The 15,584-nt window shown below is 56.9% G+C and overlaps 1 protein-coding gene across 1 annotated transcript in view; it reads right to left on the reverse strand.

Moving 5' to 3' along the window:
• Positions 1 to 14,531, reverse strand: part of NCOR2 (nuclear receptor corepressor 2) — a 152,459-nt gene extending 137,928 nt beyond the window's left edge. Inside the window, exons 1-3 of the mRNA XM_065889541.1 lie at positions 14,427 to 14,531; positions 8,141 to 8,268; positions 4,517 to 4,694 (exon numbers count right to left, since the gene is read on the reverse strand). Of these exons, the coding sequence (XP_065745613.1) occupies positions 4,517 to 4,694; positions 8,141 to 8,268; positions 14,427 to 14,531 (411 nt within the window). The remainder of the gene's footprint in view (positions 1 to 4,516; positions 4,695 to 8,140; positions 8,269 to 14,426) is intronic.
• Positions 14,532 to 15,584: the final 1,053 nt, after the last annotated feature.

Here is a 15,584-nt window from a genome sequence, read left to right on the forward strand (position 1 = left end):
TGGGGGTCCCACAGCAGAAGCGGGGTCGCCACCATGCATTCACTCATCCCTCAGAACCATGTGTCTGGGCAGAAAAGCAAGAGTAAGATCCCTTCCAGGGTCTAAGACCCCCTGAAATTAGAGGCAAAACTGTGCACAGAAGACAGATCCCCTAGAGAAATACTCAGAAGGAGTGTGTGTGTGTGTGTGTGTGTGTGTGTGTGTGTGTATGTGTGTATGTGTGTTTGGCCCTAACTGCTCCCGGATAGGAGGGCGGAGGGCAGACACAGGGGCTGCAGGCACCTGACCCCACACACGCCAGACCAGAAGCAGGCTGAGCACCGTGGCATCTCCGGACCTTTGTACCGGCCACTCCCTCTCCTAACTGCACCTTTCCGCCACCTGAAATCAGACCCCCCCATCCACGCCCCCTCCCCCAGCCCTTAACTGAGATCCGCCCCTTCCCTCTGTGCCCCAGGGCGCTTGGCTGGTCTCCCTCCACAGCCTCAATCATTTCTCAGGGTTCTTTTTTTTGCTGGGGGTGGCTGAGTTGGGTCTTCGTTGCAGTGCGCGGGGCTTCTCACCGCAGTGGCTTCTTGTTGTGGAGCACGGGCTCTAGGCGCGCGGGCTCAGTAGTTGTGGCTCGCGGGCTCTATAGAGCGCAGGCTCAGTAGTTGTGGCACACAGGCTCAGCTGCTCCGCGGCACGTGGGATCTTCCTGGGCCAGGGCTCGAACCTGCGTCCCTGGCATTGGCAGGCATATTGTTAACCACCGTGCCACCAGGTAAGTCCCATTTCTCAGGCTTCTTGAGACAAAAGGCTTTGGCGATATGGTTCCTGGAGCCCAGTCCTGCTACCTGCTGTAGGAAACCACTCTTCTGCCCACCTCTGATCTTCCACCAGGACTGAGAAGGGACGGAGAGGAGCACAGCAAGAACAAGGGCTGTGGACAGAAGGCTTTCGGGGCCAGGACACCCTGAAACAGTTCATCCAACCCAGGGATAATTCTCAAAATGACATGAGCAAAAAGAAGGTTTCCATCCCCAAACCCGACAGGAGCAGCGCAGGGGTGAGACGAAGCAGTTGGCAACCGCTAGCAACTGTTGGAAAAGTTGCTGGAAACTTTTTCTTAAATTCTTGATGGGGAAAATCCATCTTCTTCAATGACTTCTTCCTTAAGGTTCAGGCTTAGCTTTTATTCTAAGCAAAACCACACAGGCAGATCCGTCAACTGACAGATCAAGTGTGGTCTCTCCATACAATGGAATATGATTCAGAGTGACGTACAGACGCATGGCAAAACACAGATGAACCTTAAGAACATGACGCTGAGTGAGAGAAGCCAGACATAAAAAGCCACATATCGCATGATCCCATTGATACGAAGTGTCCAGAACAGGCAAATCCATAGAGACAGAAAACAGATCGGTGGTTGCCAGGGGCTGCGAGGAGGAAGTGACTGTTTGATGGGTACCAGGTTCACTTCTGGGGTGATGAAAATGCTCTGGAACTAGACAGAGGTGGGTGTCCAACACCGTGACTGTACTGAACGCCACTGGATTGTTCACTTCAAAGTGGTTAATTTCATGTTATGTGAATTTCACCTCAGTCTGAACAGACGATGATGCAAGCCTGAAGGGCAAAGGGTGCTTTCTGCAGTGCTGAGTTTTCCAGGAATGGGACCAAGGGAGCCTGGCTAGCGGGCCTCCAGATGGTTCTCCCGATGGCTGCTGGCCTTCGTTTAGGCCCAAAGCCACAGGAGGAAAACAACAATCCTATACCCTCACCAGTCACCGCTAGGTAGCAGTCGGCACCATTCTCCCCATCAGACGCCCTTGGTGTAAAAATTCAGGCCAACGTGGAACAGAAAAACTCATTATGTAAAATTACAGACACAGAGGCAGCAACAGCCTTGGGGGCTGGAGAGGACCCACTGGGGCTCCCCCTGTCTCAGACCCAGGAAAGGGCAGGGCCAGCCTCAGGCACCCACAGTCCTTTCCCCCAGTCACAATGATGGCTTCCAGGACAGGCCTGGGCCTCAGTCAAAGGCAGGGAGATAAACAGCTTTGTCCTGGAAATGTGGAGACAGAGGGAAAGTTCTTTTTTTTTGGCCTTGAATGTGGGAAGAAGAAGGCCTGGACACTCAAACTTTCTCCTTGTTAATACACCAAGACCATGTGCAAGATGGCAGGGCCAAGAAATGGACAGAGATAGAGACCTGGTAACGTGTCACCTGGATCAAGCTGTGCCTGAAGCCAACACCCCCTCGATTTCAGTTATATGAGCCAGGACTCCGGCCTAAACCAGTTTGACATGGGTTTTCTGTCCCTTTCAGCCAACGGGGCCCCAACAGACAAAGAGATTTTCAGAAATGGTGCTGTCTGTGATGATTCTAAAGTCCCAGAACAAAGTTTGGTGAATTCCAAAGGAAGCCTCTGTTGCCACAGGACTCCAGAGGCTGAAGGCCACGGAAGCATTATAAAACAGGACTTTTTATATTTCATATTTTTATATGAAAAAGGAACACAGCCGGGGCCAGTGGGGAGGGAGGTGCTGTTAAAAAAAAAAAAAAAAATCCCATCAAATTCCCGTCTCACGTACCCAGCTGAATCCTACACAGCAGATGCAAAAAACATCTGAACTCCCTCAGAGTTGTGTTTCTCCCCTGGCTTCTTCCCTTGCCCAAAATTTGCTCATACTTTCCAAATGTTCTTAACAGCCTGGAGCAATTACCGTAGTTGGTCCAGCCAGGCCCCTACACTGGGCCCATCACTCCCCCACATCCATGGGGTCCAGGAAGAGAAGACAGAGAAAGACAGACACAGAGACAGAGATAGAGAGAAACAGAAATACGGAGACAGACAGACATAGACACACACACACACCCCAGGCAGAGAAAGACCGAGACACGGGGACAGAGAGACAGAGAAAAACAGAGACAGAAGCGAAGACTGAGAAAGACCCACAGAGGGAGAGGAAGCATCCCCAGGGAGCCCTAAGAAGAAGGACAAGCACAGAGCCACTGTCAGGCCTGGAGACCCTCAGAAGGACCCACAGGTCTGAGGACTCAGAGCCCAGTTCCGGAGAGATGCGCGGCAGGCAGCAGAGGCCCAACAGGGCTGTCCAGAGACACCCGTCAGCCTGTTCTCTGGGCAGAACCAGACATGAGCACAGGGATATGGACCACTCGGGGCTCTGGTCCCTCGTGGGGGGTGGACATCAAGCATCCCTGGTGTGGCCCTGTGCCCCCCTTCACATGCACCCCACTCCCCTACTGCCCAAGAGCCACTTCAGGGAATAGCTTTTCCAACAGCAACATCCCTCCCAGGAGGCTGAGCAGTGATGGAATCTATGAGGAGTAGGCTAACGCAGGGATGGCAGAATGGCAGGCACGGGGGACCAGAGGGGAAGCCCGAGGCGGGACAGCCCGGGGGGCAGGTCTGGGCTACAGACCCGGGCTGCCTGGGCTTCAGGGCCCACTCCCCACTTCCCAGTGACCGTGGGTGAGTGGCTCCCTTAGCCTGGGGCCCCGCCTATAAAAGGTGATTGCAGACCGGGCTTCATCAGGCTGGAAAGGCACAATGGAAGGACACTCACACTCAGCACAGTAGCCGGCACACAGTCAGGGCCTCCATGTTAGCTTGTCATCATCATCGTGACCACCCCGGGAAACCCCTTTCCTGTCAGCCCCCCGATAAAGAACTGGCCTCAGCCTGAAATCCCACCAATCCAGTGTCGGGCAGAGAAGAGGATCCAGCAGGTCCGAGTGGGCCACTTCCCTCCCCTGTCCTGGCTCCCAGGCCCCACCCACCCCCACTGGTGCTGCAGTGAGATGAGCACTGACCTCACCCAGCAGCTGGGCGGCCGTTAATGAGCTAATGTGCGTCCTCATGGTCATGAAGGAGCGTAAACGCACTGCTCAGCACGTGCGGAAAGGACATCCATCACGCAGCCGGCCAAGGATGAGCATATCATCCGGCCACAGTCCCTGCCCCACCCTAGGCAGTGACAGTGAAATGACAGCCTCTGAGGCAGCTGGGGGACCCCAGGGGACAGAAGCATCTGGGCCACTGGCTGTGATTCCTCCGTTTAGATAGAGAGCAAATGAGCTTCTAGCGTGGACGGTCCTGAGGTTCACTGAAATAGCAGAAAAACCTCTCTCAGCAGCAAACCATGAGCGCTTAATCTGTGCCCATTCTCCCCCTCCACCTCAGCTCGACTTTCTGCTTAAAGAAGAGTAAAATGCAGGCGCCCTCCAGGGCACAGTGGTCCCCACGGGCTGGACACACTCCGGCAGCTGGAGGGGGCAGTGGGGGAAGCTGTCCCTTTCCAGCCAAGAAATGGCCCATGGAGCCAAGCTCGTCCCTGGACCCTCCTCTGGCTGCCCAGCCTCTGCACGCCCCGGGCTCAGCCCTTCTCCCAGCCTTCGCCCAAGCCATCCCCCCAGCCCAGCATGCCTACCCCCTCCCTTGTTCCCCGCCCAATCGCAGCAGCACCCAAACCCTTAGAGGGGCTCCCGGCTGAGGCCAGGCCTTACCTTGGACAGGTCCTCGGAGCCCCCGGGCTGGCCAGCGGCCAACAGGGGCGAGGGCCGCAGCAGGGGGTCAGGCAGCAGCTCCAGGCGAGGGCGCTTGCTCTCCAGGAATTCCATCTCCGACTTGCCCAGCTCAGGCAGGTATGAGTGTGACTCGGGTCGCAGGTGAAGTTCCTGGGACCTGTGGGGGGCAAGGGCACACGGCATCACGTCTGCTGCCCGTCCTGCGGGAGGAGTGCCCATCTGCTCAAGGGCACACAGAGAGGCAGGACTCAAATACAGCCCTGTCTTCCTCCGAGTCAGCATTCACTAACTATGTTTACAGCAAGAGAATGTACTGGTGATGGATTCCCTGCTCCCTCACTGAGTGTGGCCCTCCCAGACCAGCAGCCTCAGCCCCTCCGGAGGCTGGTTACAAATGCAGAATCTTGAATGCCACCCCAGACCTATTGAATCTGACGCTGCATTGAAACAAGATCCCTGGTGATTCACGGGGAAAGTCTGAAAAACACTGTGGGTCTAACACGGACAATAACACACATGATGCTGTTTGCAAATCACTCACCCAAAGCAGACATCACTAGCTGATCACAGCACTCTGGCTGCTCAACCTGGCCTTGCCTCCTTTTCAAGTCAGCCCAGCAGCCTTATGCAGAGATAGGAGCTGTCCAGCCTAATCACTCCCAACTAACTCTCCTTAACCCTCCTCCCCAGTTTGCAGAGGAGGAAACTGGCCCAGAGAGGCCATGGCCTTGCCTGAGCACACACAGCTGAGCCATGACTCCCAGCCTCCACCTCTAGCTCCTGCCCAAATACTGCCCCTGCTGAAATGCTTTTCCAGTTGATGTTTTTTGCCCAATAAACTTAGAATAGAATCCAAACGCATTCCCCCCACCCTCAGGCCCTGCCTGGTCTGGCCCGTGTTCACCCTGCCCACTGCATTCCTGCCTCAGGGGCTGTGCACTGGCTAGGCTGGAACACTTCCACACCAGCTCCTTCCACGCTGCCTCTCCTCCTTCCTGTCCCAGTGCATGGGGCGTCTCCTCCTAACAGCAGTCTCCCTGCCCACCAGATATACCCCATCTCACCCCATCTCGTTTTCTCTGTCTTTGTTTGCAGCCATCACCATTTGCCTGTTGGTTCACGCATGTTTGGTGGCTGCCTCCCCCGTCCCAGAGTGTCTGCTCCACAAGGGCAGGGACATTCATCCGTCTAGTGCCTGGCATACAGCAGGCATTTAATCAGTGCATGTAGGCTGAATGAATGTTACTGACTGCAATGCGGGCTGAGGCTATGCTGCTGTCCTCTCCTCCCTGGGGGGCCCGTCTCTCACCAACACCAGGTCACAAGATGCCCCTTCTGCCCACCTGAGAACCAACAGCTTCACAATTACAAGATGCCCTGCAGGAAGCAGATGGCGTCCACATTGAAACATGGAAAGGGCACCATAATAAGTGAGTGTCCCCCCAGAATTCATGTCGCCTCAGAACATCAGAACGTGACCTTCTTTGGAGGTAGGGTCTTTGCAGACGTAATTAACTGAGATGAGGTCATACCGGATTAAGTTGGGACCTAGACTCGATGACAAGTGTCCTCCTAAGAAGGGCCGAGGACACAGACACAGAGGGGGGCAGAGACTGGGGTAATGCAGCAGCAGGCCGAGGAACACCTTGGGCCTCCAGAAGCTGGCAGAGGCCGGGAACAGGTCCTCTCCTAGAGCCTTCAGAGGGAGTGTGGCCCTGCTGGCATCTGGGTTTCAGACGTCTGTCCCCCAGGAACTGGGAGAGAACACGTTTCTGCTGTTTTAAACCACCCGGTGCCGAGGGCCTGAAGCCATGGCCCGCGGCAGTGGCCTCCCCGCGGGGCCCTGGATGCCTCCGTGCAGTTGTAGCAGCGCAGAAGGCCCAGGCCAGCTCTCCGGAACTCTGGTCCCACCTAGGCCATCCCTCAACCTCGCAGCCTCAGCAAGGTGACGAAGGAAGAGACGATGGGACAGGGCCCCTGGGCCAGCCCAGCCTCAGCGGTCCCTGCTTGCCCCTAGAATCACTGCACACGGCCGGAAGGATCTGAGGGTGGAAGTTATATCCTGGCCCTCCAAAGCTCCAAACCCTCCCATAGTCCCCTCGAAGTTCACCCTCCTGGCCCCCAGCCACCTGGCTCAGCCCAGCCACACGGCCTCTGCGCCTTTCTGGAACACTCCAAGCACATGCCCACCTCCAGGCCTTTGCACGTGTTGCTCCCTCCACCTGGAAGGTCTTCACCCCGCTCTCTGAGCGGCTGGCTACTTAGTGGCCAAGCATCTGTCCCCTGAGAGGCCTTTCGCGGCCTCTCCAGCCAAAGAGTAGCCCTTCCCTGCCCTGCAGGAAACAGGTCACCTGCCTCGTTCTGGAGTCACCTTGTGTGTTTGTTGCATCTCCCCTGCTAGACTGTGGGCTTCCCGCAGGCAGGGCTGCCTGTCTAAGTGTCCGCTGGCAGCCCGCAGCCTACAGTAGGCCATCGCATGTTAGAAGCTCAGGACTCTCGAGAGTTCCCTGGTGGCCTAGTGGTTAGGATTCCAGGCTTTCAGTGCCGTGGCCTGGGTTTAATCCCTGGTCGGGGAACTGAGATCCCACAAGCCACGTGGTGTGACAAAAAGAAGCAGTAGACCACCTAGAGGGGTGGGACAGGGAGGGTGGGAGGCAGGGAGACGCAAGAGGGAGGAGATATGGGAACATATGTATATGAATAACTGATTCACTTTGTTATAAAGCAGAAACTAACACAGCATTGTAAAGCAATTATACTCCAATAAAGATGTTAAAAAAATTTTATATACATGATTTTGTCACAAAGAAGTATGATAGTGTGATCAAGAAAAGATTTTCAAGCATAAAAAAAAAAAAAAAGAAGTAGGGGCTTCCCTGGTGGCGCAGCGGTTGAGAGTCCGCCTGCCGATGCAGAGGACACGGGTTCGTGCCCCGGTCCGGGAAGATCCCACATGCCGTGGAGCGGCTGGGCCCGTGAGCCGTGGCCGCTGAGCCTGCGCGTCCGGAGCCTGTGCTCCGCAACGGGAGAGGCCACAGCAGTGAGAGGCCCGCGTACCGCAAAAAAAAAAAGAAGCAGCAGCAGCTCACGACTCTTAGCAATTAGAGCTGTTACTGTCTCAGGCATCTTGGGGCCCCGCTCTAGCCTTGGCCCTCCCCTCACTGGGTCCCCACCCGTATGGCTTGCTCTCTCCCACCTGGATTTAAGGAAGGCAAGGCAGGCCCACAGGCCCAGTCTGCCAGCTGAGGGATGGCAGAGGACTCGGAGAAAAGGGGATGACAAAGGGATGGGAGGAAGAGGGCTCCCCATGTGCACCCAGCTGTGGACAGTCACTCCCAACCAGCAACCCAGCCTCCCCTACTTTTTGGTGGTCACCCCCTCCTGCCTGGGCCACACAGCCAGAGGCCACTGCAGGCTCACAGCGGGAAGTCCAAGGGCCACGTGGCTCTTCCCTGCCCATCCCCAGCCCTGTCCCAGTCACAGCCGCACCAGGACAAGGGTACAGCCTGACACCCCTTTGTTTAACACCGACCCTGCGAGCTCTTCATGAGCACAGGCCTCCACTTCCCCGTCTGAGCAATGGACACACAAACCCCTCCTCACCTTTCATTCCCGGGCTGAAATTCGGACAGCAGGGAGGGCCTCCTCCGCTGGGGCTGGATGATGGAGCCAGGCGACAGGTGTGAGGTGTAGTCACGGGGGTGGTGCTGGTACTCAAGCAGCCCGACGTCCTACAGCAGAGGACACAGACCAGTGAGCACCCATCCCGCCGCAGTGCAGCCCACACGGCGAGGCAGGGCCAGAGCCCCCTGCCCGGTGCTGCTTCTGTACCCGCGGACCCTCCCACGTCCTTTCCCGGCCCTCCGACCCAGTCCAGCCAGAGGACATTCCTGGGGCCAACCGCCAAGGAGAAGTGACACATTCAGCTAAAGGACACCTGGTCCTGCCCTCTTTCCAGATGAGACAACCGAGCCCACGTGTTAGCAGAGACAAATGGAAAAGGGCACAACCTGCACGTCTGCCATGGGTGCAAGTGACACAGCAAGACACGGGCATCCACGCCAGGGGACAGTGGATGACACGGCAAATGCTGACGGTCTGCAAGGCTCAAAGACCAGATTCCGAAACAAAGCCCCGACGTGCGAGTCCCCCGTGTTACAGAGGGAAAACCTACACACGTGTGTCACACAGGCAAGCATAGCTCAAAGTCAGAAGGATAAACTCCAGGCAAAACATGCCTTCTTCAGTAATATGCCATCCATTACCCGTTGCCATCTGTGGAAAAACTAAACACTAACAAATTCGATGTACCCCGATTAGCAACTACACCCTGATTTGAGACACGTTAAAATGTTTTTTTAAAAAAAAGAAAGATAGAAAAGAGAAACCTTTCAAAGGGGAAAACAGGACAGGCTTCTTATGTGTACCAATCCAAATCGATTAGTTGTGCCTGCAGAGAACACCCAGTTATACTGTGGGGTGGCAATCAATTAGTGATGTCTGACACGAGTAAGGCTTGGGAAAGCGTGGGATTGTAGGTGATTTGTTTTCTTCTTGGCACCCTTCTTAATTCTCCCAATTTTCCAAAAAAAATCTAGTCATTCTTTTGCTGTCTGGCTTTTTAATTTTTTTAAAAGCAGTTATTTCTGCAAAGAGAATTAGATGATACCACGTAGGTGTGTTGGAAATGTATGTGTTTCAGACCCTCCAAAACAAACACATGTAAGAGGCTGGGAGGCTGGAGGCGAGAGAGGATGAGTAACTAGAATCAAGAGGGATCCTGTCAACCTCAGAGGCTGGAAATGAGGGAAGGGCCTTCCTGGGCAGCCCGATGTGGGAGCAAGAAGCTGCACGGCCTCAGGCTAGAGGTATCTGTCCATCCCTTAAACTCTCTGAGCCTCAGTTTCTTCATCAGTGGAATGGATGCCTGAATTCCCTGGCAGTCTAGTGGTTGGGACTCCGCGCTTCCACTGCAGGGGGCACGGGTTCAATCCCTGGTTGGGGAACTAAGATCCCGCCTGCCGCGCGGCGCGCCCAAAGAAAAAAGAAAGAAAGAAAACTGAAATGAATGCCTGGCCCAGATGGAAGGTGGCCTCTGTGTCTCCAACCAAGCGTCCCCCTTAACTCTCCAAGGGTTTCCCTGAAGACTGAGGGCAGCTTCCAGAAGACAGAGGACTCAGCCTCCCCCCTCCACCGCACTCCACGATGTCGTGCACAAGGCACCGGGTGCTAATGAAGGAACAAGAAGAAAGGGCTGGAGGGAGGGGGCGGCAGCTTCTGGGATCATGCCGGCGCGGCTGCCAGGCACAGATCCGGTGTGCACACGCACGCAGAGGTGTGAGAAGAAATCGGCAAGCACTGCAGAATGCTGGGAGGAAAATTCCCTCTCACACAAAAGCAAAATGAACAAAGCAGCAGAGAGGCAGACGGTCCAATCCCTTGGGAGAGGGCCCCGGCAGGACGGCGCCTACCACTGCCAACAGAGGCGGGAAAAGGCGCACGGCCCCCGGGGCTTCCGAGGCAGGGGCATGGGGCGGCCACTGCGTGAACCCTTCTGGCCTCAGTTTCTCAGTCTGGGAAGCAAGCAGGATGACCTCATTAGCACGGTCCCTCCAAGGACCATCTTGGGGGCCATTTCTGTGGTATCCACACTGATCTCCACCCCAGGGCTCTGAGTCCAGGGACCACCAAGGGTGCCTGCATCTCTACAGGAAGGCAAGAACTGGGGAGACCCCAAGCGAGACCAAAGGTGGGGCTTACTGTGGTCACAGGAGCCTGAAGACACCAGGCACTCAGGCTAGAAACCTCCAGCCACGTCTCAGAACACGAGAACCCTCCCCATGTTAACAAAACATTCCAACCCCACCTGCTGCCCTCACACATGTACGTGGCCCAAGCAGGCTCCTGCGTCCGTGACCCTCGGTCTCGGGGGAGCGCTGAAGACGAGAGGATTCAGATCCTACTTGAGAGCTTGTTGACGGGACCGCGGCATCTGAGCGCACGGCCAACACAGTCCTGCTGGCCTTGGCCTAGACCCGTCCCCGTGCCCGCGAACTGCGGCATCTGAGCGCACGGCCAACACAGTCCTGCTGGCCTCGGCCTAGACCCGTCCCCGTGCCCGCGAACTGCGTCACGTGCGGAAGGACCATGTATCCATTTGTGACAAACTGGAAATGAAACAGACTGGTCCTTCCCACAGAGGGCCTGATAAGCACTGATCTAGGGCAGGAGTCAGCAAACGGGGCCCAAGGCCAAAGCCAGGCTCGGCCTGTTTCGTCAGGTGTCACTGGCACACGGCCACGGCCATTCCTGTACGTGTTGGCTGAGCTGCTTTCACGCTAGGATGGCAACAGTGCCGGAGTAGTTGTGACTGAGACCGAGTGGCCGGAAAAGCCTGAAATATTTACAGAGAAGGTTTGCCAGTCCCTCCTCTAGAGGAAAAGCCCACAGTGTACCCTGGGGGCCATTCGCAAAAGGATACTAGTGGGCACGTTGTCGTCATGACAGCAGCAGCATCAAAGTCATCAACACTGCACCGTATCAGTCGCGCTTCCTCAGCCCGGGCGTTGTGCAGAGGCCTCTGCACATGTCAACTAACTTGACCCTCAGGGTCTTATAACTACCCTCGCTCAACTGATGGGGAAACTGAGCAACAGGGCGGTAAGACCACTCGTCCAAAGTTTCACAGCCAGGAAGTCACTGAGGCAGGACATGAATGCCAGCGGTCCGGCTCCAGAGTCTGTGCTCTGAAAAGCCCTTCTAACACTAAAGCACAGAGAGGCTAAGTAACTTGCCTAAGGCCACACAGCAGGCAGGAGTGGCGCTGGGATCGACTCCCGTGTCTTCGGACTTTATTTAACACATTCATTTAGTGCAAAGCTTGCAGGAACTCGAGAGAGCTCAGGGGGTGCCGCGGGGCTTGGGAGAGAAGGCAGAATCGAGCTGGGCTCTAGAAAGCTGGAAAGGAGACAAGGAGGGGAGGATGTGTTGGGACCCTCAATCCTGGGAGACCCTCAGTGCCAGGAGCCCGCCAGGACCCTCAGGGAAAGATGTGGGGTCCTGATACTGTGGGCGAGGGAAGCCGAGACCACAGAGGAGGAGAGAACAGGGCTCAGAGAGGCTCTGAGGGTGGAGCGGGTGGGATTGAACGAGCCATGCATACCGGCACCATGAAGAGAGGCTCGGAGTGTGCCTGAGGCTGGGTCAGGGTAAGCACACCTGGAATTAAGCCCTCCATCTGCGCCAGCGTAACACACCAGGCAGCCTGGACACGACGCAGGCTGAGGTACAGGCCAGCGGAGAAGGCAGCTCCCACCGCCCCTCTCAGAGTGCAGAGCCTCTTTGGTCTCCTGCCACCCCGCCAGGAGGAAAGAGGCGGCTGCCACGTACAGACACCGCCCCGGGCACCTCGCGAACACCTGCCAGTGATGCTTAAGCCCACAACACCCATATTGCAGATGGGAAAACTGGGGCTGCCCCCACGGGGTTAAGTGAGCAGCCAAATGTCACTCGGTGAGTTGGGAGGAACAGGGATTCAAAGCCACAGCTGGAGGTTCTTCTGGGCTCTGGGCGGGGGGGACTCACCATCAAAGCAGCCCCATGCCCAGAAACCCTGGAAGAAGCCTCCAGGGCCAGGAGGTGCCACCCTGGATGGAAGCCCATTGGGAGCAGGTACGGGAGTGAGCTAAGTCCCAGGAAGGTCACAGGTCACGGGGTCCAGGCCCCGCCCCCTCAGCCCAGCAGACCTGCCTCAACTACTGTACAAGGAGCTGGGACCCCTGGGTTCCCACCTGGCCCTTGGATGGGGCATTTGCCTTCCACGCCTTTTTCCCTTTTCCTCCGCCCTCTGTCTTCCAAAAACCCTCTGCCCCCCAAAATGGGGGCATCTCACAAACCCTGCCTGTACAGTGGGCTGGCGGTAAGGGGTTAGGGGGCACAGGGCTGCAGGGGGACCTCCAGATTACAGTCCCAACACTCACCTCCCACCAGCCAAAGAAAAGTGGCTCCAGCCCCGGACACATGCCCAGGAGAGCAAGACTCCCCCCTCCCCCAGGATGCCTAGAATTCTTGTTCCTGCCTTTCCAGTAACAAGCAGGGGCCCCCAGCTGGGTCGCCCAAGCACGAGGCAGGGTGATCAGGAAGTGGGGCCCCACTGCTGCCACCACACAGGATAAGGATGCCCTGCCTCGTAGCTACCCAGGGCCCCTGCCCACCCCCGGCGTCAGCCTCCTGCCTGGAGGAAGTGACCACTGGGTCCTACCCGGCCGCATCCTGTGTCACTGATGGCCCAGCGGGAAAAGTGCGGGCGGTGTCTGAGATCAGCTGCTGACTCCAAGTGACTGCGAGAGGGCCCAGCTGGGGCAAAGGATGGGGGGATTGCAGGATGGCAGGGGCCATAGGGACTCAAGGACTAACCGAGTCTGGGCCCTTGGGGAGGGAGTGGGAGAGGGGCAGGAATCTGGCAGGAGGGGACGAGAAGGAAGAGAAACCAGAGGCAACCGCCAGGAGCCCCCAGGGGAGGCAGCCCCTCCAAGCAGCTGTAGTGACAGTGACAGTATTGCAAGTGGACACAGCTGGCTGAATGTCTGCCAGGCACTGTCATAAGGACCTTCCGCAGATCATCACGGTTAATCCCCAGGAGAATCTAGGAGACAGATGCTCTCGTTACTCCATTTTATGGATGAACAACCGAGGCTCAGAATCATTAAGCGACTTGTCCTGTTTCCTCACCTGCAAAATGTTCCCCATCTACAAAGTGCAGAGCATACGCGTACCCTCATTTCAGTGATGAAGAGAAGCGAGTGCAACTGTATACCTAAAGGGCATAAACAAAATGCTCACCCTGTAGTAAGCACTCCGACGACAAAGCTTACTTTTGTTATCGTGATTATGATAAAGGTGATGACCACACTTGATAGTAAAGGACCCCCAGGAGCACAGTCCTCGGCCCTGGGTACACAGTAGGTGACCGGTAAATAGTCATCCATCTCACAGGGGCTCAGGGTCCTGAAGCTGAAGCCGACTGCCTTCTCACGGTGCTTTAACCCGAGGCCTATCATTTAACCTCCCAGCCTCAGTCTCCTCATCTTCAAAATGGGACGATAATGCAAGGTGCTCTTTCATCGGGTTGCTTGTGAGGATTCGACGACCCCATCCAGAATGTGCCCGTTTATCACAGCTGGCTCTCAAAAGCATCTTGGGGGCCCGATCCTCAAGAGGTCACTGTTCTTGGGACACCCTCAGGCTGGCCCACTGAGCTCATATGCAGAAACATCTCGCTCATGGAAGATAGAAAAGCCCTCCCCTGCCACTTCCTCTCTGCATCTTAGGAGGGACCACACCAGCCAAGCAGGACAGATACAGGCGTGTTCACATAGGGGCCGGCACAGCAAGCTCTGACCCCAGCTGCAACTGCAAAGCCTCACAGTCCCTCACCAAGCAGCCAGGAGGCCAAACGGGGGAGGCCCAGGACCCTGAGAGCCCTCTGGCAAGCCCCTGAGGATACAGAACATAACCAAGCCTCATCCTCAGGGCCACAGGCAACTAGAGATAAAGTCAGGAAAGGGGGCCCCCACTAGGAGGTGGACAGAGTGGGGTGCAGCTTGGAAGAGCTGACCAACGGTACTTCCCTGGCAGTCCAATGTTTAAGACTCTATGCTTCCACTGCAGGGGGCACGGGTTCGATCCCTGGTCAGGGAACGAAGCTCTCACAGCCCATGCGGCACAGCAAAACATTTTTTTTTAAAAAGAAAGAGCTGACCAAGGGCACGCCCGCTCCCTCCCCAGCAGGCCACCCCCCCGCCACTCACACAACGATGGGGAGAAAAAGGAACCCAGGGACAAGAGAAGGCCCCAAAGGTGACCCCAGGTGCACATTTGTGCCGCTTACCGTGTGTGGCCGGGCGATCTGCACGGGGTAGGAAACGCCGTGGGGCGGGTAACGGGGCTCGGTGGCCCTCCACGTCTGTGCCACGGGCTGCGTGGACCCCGACATGGTGGTGGGCGTCCAGGGGGGCTCGTGGGCCCCGGTAAGCTCCCTCTCAATGGTCTCCAAGGATTAAAAGCCAGTCTTCGTCATCTGCTCGAGGGCCACCCTGTCCCAGGCACCTGTGAGACCAGAAAAGCAAAAGCGAGATCAGTCCCAGGGCGGCTGCTCCTTGCAGACCCTGGCGGGGCCCCAAGTCCTTCCTGTGGCCCCTGTGAGGAAGAGAGAGGAGACAGGGGTCCTCCGGGACCCTCCTCCATGCCACTGGCAAGCTCCGTGCCCACTGACAGCAGCGGGAGACGCCACGTGGTGTCTGAGGCCTCTCCAAGCCACAGGCCAGCGGCTGCGGCACAAGCCATATCGGTGACAGCCGTGTCCTCCCCCACTGCCAAGGCCCTCGCTCAGCAGGCACGAGAGCTCTAACTCTGCGGGCACTGCCCCCACGACCCCCCCCACCATGGCTCCCAAGCACCCTCAGCCCCCCCAACCCCACCCCAAGTCCTCTGCCAGTTTGAGTCACCAGGGCAAGGTTCGCCGAAAGCACCTGGCAGCTCAGGCAGGCGACTGCTGTCCCAGGAGGGGAAAAGTCCGTACACCCGTCCAGGGTGATGGTGGTGAACGGGGTCGGCTCGGGCAGAACACAGGTCACAGTGTAACCCCAGGCAAGGTCGGGCCTGCCTGGGCCTCCCAGTGACCCTCTGGGGAGGGTGAGTGACACTACAATGGGGGAGCAGGACAGAAGTGAGGTTGGCCCGGACGTGAACTGAGAGCGAAGAGACTGGGAGCCCGAGGGCCACACTGGGGAAACAGCAGAGGACACGGATGAGAGCCGGCTGGGCCCCCTGTGGCTCCCGGAGGGGCAGGCAAAGGATGCTGTCCACGGGGAAGAAAGCACTCATGTGTCCATGATGGAAGGAATCCACTGGCTTTACAGATGGGGAAACTGAGGCCCAGGAAGAAGAAAGGACTCAAGTCAAGAGAGCAAGAGAGCCCCCGGTCAGAACGGGCCTTTGCCCAGAAATCTCCGGGGGGCCCCAACCTCCCCAGGACCCTTCTCTCCCT

The sequence above is a fragment of the Phocoena phocoena genome, chromosome 13 (assembly GCF_963924675.1).
Source record: "Phocoena phocoena chromosome 13, mPhoPho1.1, whole genome shotgun sequence".
In the NCBI taxonomy this organism is placed as follows: domain Eukaryota; kingdom Metazoa; phylum Chordata; class Mammalia; order Artiodactyla; family Phocoenidae; genus Phocoena; species Phocoena phocoena.